This window comes from Cynocephalus volans, chromosome 7 (assembly GCF_027409185.1).
Source record: "Cynocephalus volans isolate mCynVol1 chromosome 7, mCynVol1.pri, whole genome shotgun sequence".
Taxonomy (NCBI): Eukaryota; Metazoa; Chordata; class Mammalia; order Dermoptera; family Cynocephalidae; genus Cynocephalus; species Cynocephalus volans.
The window spans coordinates 66,651,067-66,664,779 of record NC_084466.1 but is presented as its reverse complement, the minus strand read 5'-3'; the positions used below and the strand labels follow the sequence as shown (position 1 = coordinate 66,664,779).

At 36.1% G+C, this 13,713-nt stretch overlaps 1 protein-coding gene across 3 annotated transcripts in view; it reads right to left on the bottom strand.

Annotated features, from left to right (window-relative positions):
* Positions 1 to 13,713, bottom strand: part of FNDC3A (fibronectin type III domain containing 3A) — a 194,308-nt gene that overhangs the window by 48,224 nt on the left and 132,371 nt on the right. For all 3 annotated transcript variants that reach the window (XM_063101768.1, XM_063101769.1, XM_063101770.1), the window contains 3 exons: positions 7,205 to 7,442; positions 2,340 to 2,609; positions 421 to 479 (listed from right to left, as the gene is read on the bottom strand). In XM_063101768.1, coding sequence (XP_062957838.1) covers positions 421 to 479; positions 2,340 to 2,609; positions 7,205 to 7,442 — 567 coding nt within the window. The remainder of the gene's footprint in view (positions 1 to 420; positions 480 to 2,339; positions 2,610 to 7,204; positions 7,443 to 13,713) is intronic.

Below are 13,713 nucleotides of genomic sequence, written 5' to 3'. Positions count from 1 at the left end.
TTACATGTACACTTATCAAGGGATGGGAAATATTAATTTTCTTTTAGTTTTCCTATAAATATTTTTTATTTAACTCTATTTTGCTTCTGGAATTAATTGGATATATTTTATGTGGAAATAATATAAATGGATTTTTAAAAAACTGATAATCAGTTGCCTCCACACTATTAGAGCTCTTCCTGTTCCAATGACCTGCAATGTCATTTAGTGTATATCAAATCTATGTTTAAAAAATTGATTCTTATCTGAATATTCTGCTTCACTGATCAATGTATCTCTCTTTATGTCAGACCTACATTGATCCATTATTGACCTCACATTTCTAATATAAAGTTTTAAATAAGGCCTGAATAAAAATATACCAAAATCCTATATGAATATACTAAATATAAATGCCAAGAAAATACATGAGATACTCACCACTGGTTTGACAATGTTGGAAAGAAGTGCTTCATATGCTTTAGTTTCTTCATCTTTTTCTTAAAAACAAAACAAAATGAAATTTAAATTAAAAAAAAGAAATGAACCTAAATGCAATCCCCTCTCCTTCCCAAATATGTCTTCTAAAACTAGGTTGGTATTTGAGACTTTTATTTTCTAGTTTTTACTACTTAGTTCATATTCAGCAGTTTGTGGCTCCTCAGCATTCTTAAGCTTCAGTTTCTATTTCTAATTTAACTGTGATTACTAATTATAACACCACTGTGTGTGTGTGTGTGTGTGTGTGTGTGTGTGTGTGTGTGTGTGTGTGTGTGTGTGTGTGTGTGTGTGTGTGTGTGTGTGTGTGGTGTGTATAAACCAGTACACTTTTCTTATATAAGGCATATTTTTATTCACAGTTGTAAAAATATTCTCTGGGAAGTTCTCACTTGCAATCTCATACCTCTTAATAAATTAACTGAATATTTTTTCATGACATGCCTTAATTTTTGTTTCCCGAATAAGAATATGATTGGCTTGACCATAACTTATAGCCACCACTGATAGACATGAAACTTTAGCTTAACTCTTCTGAAACATCAGTGCCGAAAAGAATGATCAGGGAACATTTTTGTAAATATCATTAATACACAAGCCATGAAGCCATTAAAGAATTATTTAAAATTTATTAGTAGAGAATGGGAATTTAAAGGAAAAGGGAGGTGGGAAGAGTTAGCATGGCTTACATTTTGATATTTCCCCTTCAAAGTTGCAAGCAACTTAGTTCGTAGTCATATATTAATTAGCTGCACTATTTGATAATTCAATATAGTAAGAATCAGGAGTATCAATTTAGATAAGCATATTCAAGGACTGAGAGATTTGTGGTTATTGGTACTTATGAAGAGGCATGTTAGTACACTTCATAGTCATTTTTGATAAAACTGTTTTAAATTTTGACATGGTCTACCTTTAGAAGTTAAAACAAACATAGTCAGTATCAAAGAAACCCAAAAGGACACACATATAGAAAGTATAGAAGTAAAGATAAGCAGTAGTAAGAGGATTAACTTTATAGTTACAAGTACCTGGGTACTAACTGCACATTGTAGGCATATGGAAGACAGGCTGTTAAACCAGCCTATATTTACCTTACAGAGATTGAGTCTAGTATATACAAAAAGTAGTGCTCAGAGTTCACATGGTAGAAGTCATAGGTCAGGGGAAGGATCCAAGGGAAACAAAGGGATTTTAAGAGAAAAGACCTTTTGAAGAAAGGAATGGAGAATATTCTAACTACAGAGTATACAGAAAGACTGGTAAATGACATAACCAGTTGCTGTCAGGGAATTATACATAAAGAAGTTGGGAAAAGTAAAGTTTTCATAAAAACCAACATAGCCTTATCAAAGGCCCCAAAATAGAAGAAAAGGAATCTGGATTAATGGTATCTGAGGTTTTTATTTTAAATTTTTTTATTCAAAATATTTTAACATTTACTTGTACATATTTGTGGGGCAGTGTGTTGTTTCAATACATGCATATACTGCACAATGATTTGCTTAGGGTACAAGGATAGCTTTTTACCTGTCAGTCCACCACTTTTCCTCCTCCCCTCCCCACCATAACCATTATTCTACTCTCTGAGTTTTCTATCAAATAGAAATTTCTCTCAATCAGTAAAATTAACGAAATATGTGAAATTACTAATTGAGGTTTCCCAAACTGTCAAAAGCAGCAGCCTGGTAACAATTTAGGTTCTAAAAGTTTTTTCCACATTTAGGAAATATTAGGTTATGAGTCAGTCTTTAGTTTATTTGGACCATGATGAAATGACTGAAAGGTTAGAATATAGTTTTAGTAGGTTGAATAATGATGAAAAGTATCAATGAGAATACTTGAATATTTTAAATAGTTACCTTCTATTTCTGTATCAACTTGTGCACCACCTTTCCCTTTCCCTGACTTGTTTTTTGCTGATCCTGTGTTTATGCCACTAGCATTCTGCCCTTTAACAAGTCCATTGTGTTCATTTATGGGAGAATGGCATTTCTGGGGTGATGATGGTGGACTGCTAATTTTATCTTTCAGTGTTCCTTGGCGATCCTTTAATTTTTTCTGCAAACGTTCATACGTTTTACTAGATCTTTCATCTCTAAAGTTGGACCTTCCGTGTGTTGAGTGAGCATCTAGGAAGAAATAAAAATCAAATGTTAAAATACCACTTTTTCCAAGTAAATTTATGGCATGAGAGAAGAATAGGAAATAAATCTATTATAAAACTTACTGTAAAATATTTTGAGGAATAATTCTACAAAACAAAGCACTTTCTGTGTCTCTATGAACTGACAGAACCAGGCTTTGTGACTTGACTATAATTATACATATCAACTAAATTTACAGAAACATTTATTTTCTTCATCTTTTCCCAACTATTGCTCTCCAGAGAAACAGCTTGGTGGTATGTTTGATTATTGTAGGTGAGGAATCAGACTTAACTGAGCTGTCCACCGTTCTTTTTCTTTTACTCTTCTTACTTTTCACATTTCTTTCAACTTCAAACATGTAAAACAGGTAAAAAGAAAACCAATGCCTGCCTAAATTCCCTTATGACTCAAGAAAGCAAATGATCACTGAAAATAGTTTTAGGTGTTAGCAAAAAGAAGAAGCAAGTTCATCTATTTCATAACAGAATCTGCATATAAAATATTAACTACATTTTCAGATATTATAAACTCAAGGTTGTGATTCAGAAGAATGTACTCATTCTAATAAGAGTCAAATAGTAATATAATAAAGTCAATATGATCAGTAAATATTAATTCAATTCTGAGTTTATTTTTAGAAAATATTTATTTTTTATTTAATTTTTTTAAAGTAATTTACTTTTTAATTGAAATGTATTGATTGTACATATTTATGGGGTACAGAGTTATATTTCAATACATGTATACAATGTGTGATAGTCAAATAAGGGAAGTTAGAACATTTATCATTAATTTATCATTTCTTTGTGATGAGTACATTTGACTTCCTCTCTTCTAGCCATTTGAGAACATACAATAAATTACTGTTAATTATAAATGCCTAGCACTACTGTATACCATGAGAACTCACTTGCATGACCTTCGATTAGGCAATAGTTTCTTAGACAAGACACCAAAAGCACAAACAATAAAAAAAAATAAAATGGACTTTATCAAAGTTAAAAACTTTTTTGCATCAATACCATGAGGAAAGTGAAAAGACAACATGAAAGAATATGTAAATCATATGTCTGATAAGGGACTTGTACCCAGAATATATAAAACACTCTTAAAACTCAACAACAGAAAGACAAAAAACCCAATTAAAAAATGGGTGAAGGATGTGAATTGACATTAGTCTAGAGAAGATACACAAATGGCTGATAAGAACATGAAAACATGCTCAACATTAGTAGTCATTATGGAAAAGCAAATTAAAATCATAAAGAGAGAAAACTTCACAGTCACCAAGATGGCTTTAATCAAAGGACAGACAATACCAAGTTTTGACAAGGATGTGGAGAAACTGGAACTCTTCTACACAGCTGGTGGGAACGTAAAATGGTACAGTCATTGTGAAAAACAGTTTGGCAGTTCCTCAATAATTTAAATATCAAATTATCATATGACCCAGCAATTTCACTCTTAGGTGCATACCCAGGAGAAATGAAAACATATGTCAACACAAAAACTTGTACACAGATGTTCACAGCAGCATTATTCACAGACAAAAATTGAAAAACACCCAAATGTCTATCAACTAATGAATGAACAAAATAAGTACTCCTTCATGTGACAACATAGATGAACCCTGAAAACATTACACTAAGGGAAAAAAGCTAGACACAAAAGACCACCTATTGTATGAACATTTTAATGAAATTTTTATATGAAATACAAAAATTCTATGTACATTTACATGAAATGTCCAGAATAGGCAAATCCACAAACACAGAAAGATTAGGGAAGAGGAGGGAGGAGGAATGTGGAAAGAGGGAATTGGGACTGTCAATAGAGACAGTGTTTCTTTTGGGTGTTCTGGAATTAGGTAGTGGCAGTGAATATAGTATATAGTGAATATACCAAAATCCACTGAATTGCACACTTTGTATAACATAGTAAATATACTACAAACCACTGAAATGTACAGTTTAAAATGGTGAATTTTGTTAGGTAAATTACATCTCAACAAAAAAGACAGAAAACATAGTAACTGTAATCAATTAGTATGTATTTTTTAAATGTAGTTATTCAAATGCTTTTATAGTTTATCTGTTATTCAAAATAGGATAATAAAGCAGATATGGGGAAAAATAATGTTATAGTAGAAACGGCAGGAACAGATCTAAGAGGGTTAAAATCCTCAGCAAACAACTAGCAGTGTGACCTTGCAGAAATTACTTAACATTTCTGAGCCTGTCTCATCAATATTTTGCAGAATTTTATTGAGGTTTAAGTGAGACAATACATGTAAGAGCACAATATCTAGCAAAGTTCAGGCTCAGTAATGGTACTGCTGACAGTGAAATGTTGAATCAGGTCCCACTTTGGAATATATACAAAATGTGCTTGGAAAAGGGGTCATGGAGGTAGCTACTGATTAGGAAACCAGCGCTGTCAGTTATTAGAAGATTCCCTGGCTTAAAACCCCAAATACAATGTGACTCTTGCCTTGTACCACTGGGTAGCTAGTTTGTGGATGTGTGCCCTTCACTTTCCTTCAGATCATTACGGATCCCATCCGTGTATTCTAATGCATGTCTCCTCTGAATAACAATGGGTTTTAACAATGCAAAATAACAATAATTGTAATACCTACTTTTCAAAAATAATTTCCTCAAACACTTTTAAGAAACTAAGTCATAATTAGCAGTAAAGAAAATAGAAGGATGAGACTAATTTGCAGTATAAATTCTTGCTATTCGAAGTGTGTTCCTTGGATACCGCATGAGCATCGCCTGAGAGCTTGTTAGACGTGCAGAATCTCAAGCCCAACCCAGACCTACTGCATCAATCTGCATTACTTGGGCAACAGAAATAAGTTTGAAAAATATATATGATATGTAATATATCTACTACTCTAGACTGTGCTGCCTAATTTAAATTTTAGAGTTATTCCTTCTACAAATTTACTGAGCCTAAGTGACAGGCACTGCTAAGAGCAAGGAAAGCAGTGATGAATAAAACAGATTCAGTTCTTAGGGAGCTTATAGTCAAATAAAGGAGACAGACATACAAATAAACAATGACAACAACAAAATTGTGTCAAGTTTTATAAAAGAGACGAACAGGTTTCAGTGCTAGCAATTGACATGGTAAGGTGAGGGAAGGTCTCTCTGAAAGGTGGAATCTAAAGGAAAAAGGAAACCTTCTACAGGAAAGGGGAAACACTCCTGGCAGAGAAAAAACCAAGTGCAGAGGCTCTGAGGCAAGAAAGGCCTTGGAGGTTTGGAAAAACTGAAGGAGTAGGGGGAAGCAGTGGGTCGAGGCAGTCAGAGGCCACCGGGCAGGGCTTTATCATGGCAGTGGTTTGCAACCAGGGCTAATTTTGGCCTCTAGAGGTCATTTGACAATGCCAGGAGATATTTTTAGATTCCACAGGGGGGTGGGGTGCATGGACGGGGTTGGAGTTGTATGCTAGGCATCTAGTGGGTAGAGGCCAGGGATGCTCCTAACATACTACAATGCATAGTTCTGTCTTCCACAACAGAGACTTATCCATCCCAAAACATCAGTAGTGGCACATTTGAAAAACCCTGGTCTAGAGGATGGGTTTAGAATTTTATTCTAAATGCAACGGGAAGTCACCAAAATCTTTTAAAAAGATGAATGGTCTGATTAACATTTTAAAATGGTTACAAGAATGAATTATTAAAGGCAAGAATAAAAACAGAAAACAAACCGGAAAGCAGCTGATGGTGGACTGGATTTGAGTAGCAGTGAAGAAGTACAAAATTTGGGGAAATTTTCAAAAATAAAACTGATACCAATTGATGCGGGGGTTGCGATAGGAGAAATCAAATTTGACCATCTGTTTTTCATTTGAGCAAATGAAGTACCACCTACTGAGATGAAGACGACACAGAAAAAGCAGGTTGATCCAAAACTGAGCTTTACGTTTCAGAAATGCTCTGAGATGCATGAGACATCCAAGTGGAATTATCAAGAAGGCAGTTAGAAATAAGTCTGGGGCTCAGAGAAGAGGTTTTGGCTGAAGATGTAAATTTGAGAGCTGTTAGTATATAGGTAGTGGTTAAAGCCATGGGAAAGAGTAAGATTATTTTGTGTGCGCACGTTAGTCTATTAATCCCAGCACGTTAGTCTATTAATCCCAGCAATGTATTACCTCCCTGAGGGCAGAGGTTATGGCTTATTCTGTTTTTTTTTTTTTTTTCCCCTCCCAATCCCTCACAGAGCCTAACAACTTTGTATGGTGGCATCACAGGATTTAACAATGGCATGGTTGTTCCTGGCTGAAAATTTCCTTAGGGCCTAGACTGCAGGAAAGGAGAAAAGACCTTTTTTAAATGTTGCCCCACTAAATACTGCTGCATGATGTAAGTTACTTCCCCTCTTTGATTTTCTGTTTACTCATCTGCCTTGAAGGGAGATCATGAGGATGAAGTATCTAACACAGTGCTTAGGTAATAGAAAATGATCGTGATATCACTACTGCTTGCTGTTTCTTTTATATGTTCTGATGATTTCCAAGCAAAGAATATCCAACTCAATAAAACAAATATTTTAAGATGTCTTACCTACATCTCCATACACTTGTGAAGACTGATACTGTGTCATATACTGTGTTGCTATGTCTCCAGCTCCAGTCACTGGTGAGTACATATGGCGTGGTGGAGGTGGCATCATGGTTGGGACAGGAATGAAACCAGGTAGAGGAGGATGCGGAGAACGGTGGATGACCGTGTGACCACCAGGGTGAAACTCTGGTGCCTGAGGAACCACAACAACTCTTCGAACACCATTGTCTTCAATAACCTACAAAATGAACATTAGATTAAGAATTTCTTCCACAGAATATAAACAATTCTTTTGAAATATATTAGAGTAAGAATTTTTATACTATTAGAAGTTAATTTAAAATTTTTTACAGAATCAATGTGAAAAGAACTTATTAAATACATTAGGTATGTATAAATTAGCATTGAATACAAACATGAAGTCGTTTCTGTTATATTATTCAATATAAATCTTAAAACACTGAAAAGACTAGCTAAACAATAATGCAACAATGAGTTATGATATTAGGTATATCTTATGTGTTATGTGCATTTAGTGATGCAGTTATTTTGGTTTGGACATAATAGGGTCAGGAATTAATTTCCTTTTCTCTATTATAACTGGGGATGGGGGGAAAACAAGGTGTGGAAAGACCAAATAGAAAAGAACAAAACAAAATAAAACTGGATCTAGACTCCTAAAGATCAGCCATATTGGGGCCGAGCCCGTGGTGCACTCGGTAGAGTGCTGCGCTGGGAGCGCAGCGACGCTCCCGCCGCGGGTTCGGATCCTATATAGGAATGACCAGTGCACTCACTGGCTGAGTGCCGGTCACGAAAAAATGACAAAAAAAAAAAAAAAAAAAAAAAAAAAAAGATCAGCCATATTTTACAATTTAGGTACAAAATTCTTATGACCATGACCAGGACAATTTTAACAGCTGATCATTTCAAGGAAGAAACACCAAATATATTAACTCTCATTTAAGAAAAATATCTGTGGCTCTGAGGCTTAGAAATTACACATTTTAAAAAACAGGAATCACACTGTGGGAATAGATTTTTAAAAATGATTAATTTACTCCCTTTGAACCTCACTAGAACTGCAAAGACCAGGAGAGCATAAAAAACTATAGGATTTTATTTTAAAATTGGGAATCCCTCCATTAAAATAGGGCCTACCCTTTTAAACTTAAATTGTAACTATTGAGTTGTAACAAATGGCTAATAATACCTTTCCTCAGGAAATAGAAAGTGATTACAACATAAAGTGCTAATTTGAAGGCAAACTCTGATTATTTTCAGGAGAGAAAAGTTTTATTATGCTTAAGGATGGCAAATTTTGTATAAAAACATGTATGTGCTTGGATGGTAGAGTTATAGTAGAAAACATACTTATTTGGGTATAGATAAACTTAAATTATAAAGATTAAACAGATTATTAAATATCCTTACTTATTGGAGTGATATGACTCATCTAACATGAGACGAGAAGACCAAATAAATTGACTGTTTTTTATATGCTGGGTCTAGAACCAGAATGCCTTGCTTCCAGCCAAATGAATGCCTCATACCCCGATTTTCTCCCTGTTTAATTAACTTAGTTCTGAATTTAAGTTTCAGGCAAGTGCATAAGATTGGTGGACACTAAATCATATATGGAACCTGAGCTGAGGGAAATCTGGGGATGGTTTACAGCTTTTTAGCCTCTAAGCTATAGGAAGGGACATTAGAAGCAGTCTGGAATGAATTGAGTGAGCCAAACCACAGTATTTGTCGCAATACCACTTTCACCTTTATCACTCTCCAATTCACAATCCGACAGGATTATAGTTCATACTCATTCACCCTGGTTCCAACTTTCTTAGTAATATTTTCTCTCTGCATCAACTCCTGAACCCTTAACTACAGTCAGGATGGTATACTAAAAAACCTGTTTTCATAATGACCTATACATTTCTGCATCTTATACTTCTGTCCACGTTATTTTTCCTCTTCACTTTGCTTACCCTTAATCTATAACCATGTGAATCCTACCTTCCAAATTTAGCTCTAACTTTACCTCCTCCTCTCATTAAAAAAAAATTTGCTTTTGAACAAAACAAATAAATTGATGATTTAGGAGAGAGAGGAAAAACCTTAGAGTTATGTATTTGTGGAGCATACATACTAACAGGGACAGACAAACACAACAACAAAAGTAAATTATTTAGCACTTGCAAGGTGATAAATACTATGGGAAAAAGAAGAGAAGGTAAAAAGGATTAGAAGTATTGTGTGAGGTGGACAGGTTGCAGAATAAAATAGAGTGATAAGGGTAGGCCTTACTGCCAAAGTGAAATTTGTGAAATTTGAATTGAGACTTGAAGGAAGTAAAGAAATTAACCATGCAGAATCTGGAAGATTGTTCTGGGCAGAGGAAACAGAACAAAGCTCCTAAGGTAGAAGTGGGGCTGACTATACCCAAGGAATGGAAAGTAACTGGTGTGACTGGATGAGCATAAGAGAGAAAGAAGGGTGCAAGCAGACGAGGTCAAAGAGATAAAAGGGGAAGGGGTGGCCAGGTCAGGTAGAGCCATATAGGCTATTAACGATTTGGAATTCAACATTGATTCTCTTCAGTGAAATGGAGAACCATCAGAGTTTTGGGAGGAAGAGTTATATAACCTAGTACTTCCCAGCCAGAGGTAATTTTTCCCCCTAGAGGACAGTTGGTAGTGTCTGGAGACATTTTTCGTTGTCATAACTATCTGGCATCTAGTGGGTAGAGATCCCCCTAAACATCCTACAACATGGAGGACAACCCCCTACAACAAAACATTATCTGGCCCAAAATGTCTACCAAGGTTGAGAAATCCTGCTATAACTTTACATTCGACAGGATTACTCTGGCCACTGAGTAAATAAATTGTAGGGAGGCAAGGGCAAAAGGAGGGAAACCATTGGGAAAGCTACTAAAGTAATCTTGGCAAGAGATGATGGTGGCTTGGACCAGGGTGGCAGCAGAGAAAAGGTGGTAAGGAGTGGCCCATATTGTGCATGTATTTAAGGCAGAACAAGATTAGCTAATGATTCCATGTGGGAAGTAAGAAAAAGAAGTTACCGAAGGATGGTGTTCCATCAACTGTGATGGGGAAGGCTGTGGGATAGAACAAGTTTTTTGGGGGTGTGTGTGGGGGATTTGGAATTTCAGGTTTTGGACATATGAATTCGGTAAGTTTCGGACATGTAAGTGGAAATGTTGAAAAGACTGTTAAGATATACCAGTCTGCCTTTTCAGAAAGTTTGGGAAAGGACAATGCCTTGGGTTTAATGTCCCCCAAAACTTAAGTCCCCACTGTGACAGTGTTAAGAGGGTGGAAAATCCTTTTATGGTAATTGAAAGGTGGGGCCTTGAAGAGATAATTAGATTACAGGACCATGCCTTAGTGAATGGGATTAAAAATGGTGGTTATGGGCGTGGTTTGGAGGGCTTTAAAAAGAAAGTGAATAAGGAAGTTTTTGCTCTCTCTGCTGCACCATTTTGCAATGTGATACTCTGCTGTCACTGTCACCACCACCAAGGCTCTCACCAGATGTTCCCTGGACTTTGAAATTCCTAGCCTCAGAAACCGTAAGCAATAAATTTCATTTTATTAAAAACTGCCCAGTTCTAAGTATTTTGCTATAAGTAACAGAAACAGGATAATACAGACAACCAAGTGAGGTAGGAAAACTAAGAGTATGGAGTTTGAAAGTTTGATGCTGTGTATCCAGGAGGAAGGATCAACTGTGTGAAATGCTGCTGATAGGTCAAGTAAGATGAAGACTAAGAGCTGACCACTACTAGATTTAGCAATGTGAACATCACTGTGACCTTGATGGGAGCAGTTTTGGTGTAATCACAGGGGAAAGTCTGATTGGAGTGGGTTTAAGTGAGAAAGCAGGGAGTAGAATAAGAGAGAGCTAATAGCACAATTTTAGGAAGTTTTGCTGCAAAGGATAATACAGAAATAGGGTGGTGGCTGACAGGAGTAGTGGACTCAAGAAACTTTATTTGTGCTGTGTTGTGTTGCTGTTTTTAGTGAGAAAAATTATAACATACAGATATACTGAGAATAATCCAGCAGAGTAAGAAATTGATGATATAGAAACAAGAGATGAAAATGCTACAGTAATGTCCTTGAACAGGAAAAAGGGGATGGGCTTCAGTACTCCAGTGGGAGTACTGAGTCTCGACAAGAGCATGAAAGTTTGTCACAGATGAGGAAGCAGAGTTTGTGGGAACAGATGAGAAGGCAGAGAACGTAACTACAGATGCTGGTAGAGATGTGGGGCTAAAAGTCTGTGCAAAGTTCTTTTTGATTGATCCTCCATGAATTCTGTCCTGGGCACCACAGTCTCAGTGATCTTTCCACTCCTGTAATTTCTACTAAATTTATTTTGTATCACTTGTTTGATATTTATAACATGGTAGTGTTAGTTTTCCAGATGCATAGGTTTTTCTCTATAGCGGTACATTTCTCAAGGGACATACATTAACTATTTAATCCTCATAACAAGGCTACATGTCGGTACTATTAATATCTCAATTTTTCAGATGTGGAAACTAAGGAATAGAGATGTTAAATAACTTTCCTAGGGTCACACAGGTAATAAATGGATGAGCTTGTATTTGTTTTTTTTGTTTGTTTGTTTGTTTTTTTTTAAAGAAATGACTGGTAAGGGGATCTCAGCCCTTGGCTTGGTGTTGTCAGCACCACGCTCAGCCAGTGAGCAAACCAGCCATCCCTATATAGGATCCAAACCCGTAGCCTTGGTGTTATCAGCACCGCACTCTACCAAGTGAGCCACAGGCCAGCCTAGGAGCTTGTATTTGAACTCAGACAATTTGGCTTCATATTCCATGTTCTTATCCACTTTGTGGGTGTAGAATCCACAGGTCTTCTACTGTCTTTTCTGTTTTTTTGTTTGTTTCACAGCACAAGAAAGATTTCACTTGATTAAAAATGAAATGGCTAAACTACTTATGAAATTAAAACCACTCATGCAGGCCTGGGAGGGATTTAAAAAACCAAAAACCCCACCACTTTTCTGCTAAGAAAGAACATTTAAAATACAAAGATAAGATGGGGGGGGAGGGGAGAATAGGGAGTTATTGTTTAATTGGTTCAAAACTTTCAGCAAGAGGAGTTTTGTGGCTGAATGGTAGTGATGATAGTATAACAATGTGAATAAACTTAATAACATTAAACTTAAAAATGGTTGAGATGGTAAATTTAATGTGTATTTTACCACAATTAAAAAAAAAATCCATACAAAAATCTAGGATGCAGAGAGAAAAACAAGAGCCAGACCAGAACCAAGAAAACATGGAGAACTCTACCACTTCAAGTAACGATCTAAGCAGTGAATGACTTCAGAGGGAGGCTAAAGACCTCAAAACTACCTGCTAAGCCTCCAGAGGGCTAGCTGCTGAGAAATGGTCAACCATGTACACAATCAAATTTCGCACCAACTGGTTACACTGATGGTAATGACTATAACAAAATCAACAAGTGTGAAAAGGAAAAAAAAAGATAAAATATAACTCAAATTAGTCTATGTTAATAAACATTAAAACATAGATAAGACAATAAAACAGAATTAAGTAGGGCTATTAGTATAGTCTGACCACTTAACCACAGATGCCACCTAATTTCTAATTAGGCAAAGCCCTGTTTTCCTTTATTGAACACAGACATAATTGAGAAGGGCCACAGAGAAAGGATGTCATGTTTACTACCTGACATTTTATGCCGTATGTCTGTCTTCCTCACCAGAATAAGTTCCATGATAAATCTGTTTTGCTTATTGTTTTCTTCCCAGTCCCTGGAATAGTACCTAGCATATGGCAGATGCTCCAAAAGTATTTGTTGAATGAATGTTATGATCAGAAATATATGTATTCTATTAGTTCTATTAGAATGCTACATTTCTTTCTCCCCTCTTAATACCACTAAGCTATTACGGTTCTGTGACTCCCTCAATTCCTACAACCTTTGCTTCCCCTCCATCTTTAACAACTTAATTGTACAGTCTCACCCTGAACCAAGAACTGCTCCAACTTTAAGCTCTTAAAGAATAATACAACTATTTCTGACCATTAATTCAACAAATATTTTATATATCTAACTACACACACATACATATGATGTAAGTGACCACAACCTCTATAGCGGGAGGGTTATCCACAACCTCTTCAGCTCTCACTATACCTCTTCATCCTCATCTAAACCTTCCAGTCTTCCACACACTCCTCTCTCCACATACCAGTCTCCCATACCCCTCACCCATCCCTTTTGACTGTTCTCCCCAGAGGAGACAGAGAGAGGACAGGATTAGACTGGTTTGTAGAATCTTTGAAAACTGTACCGACCTCACTGCTGCATGCTGTCTTTTCATAAAGGCAAAGTGAAATAGCAAGAACAGTTCAAAGAAATAATCTGGCGTTTTTCCTGAAGTTGATATAGGCTCTTTCCCCACATTATGAGATCTACAATCCCCTCCCT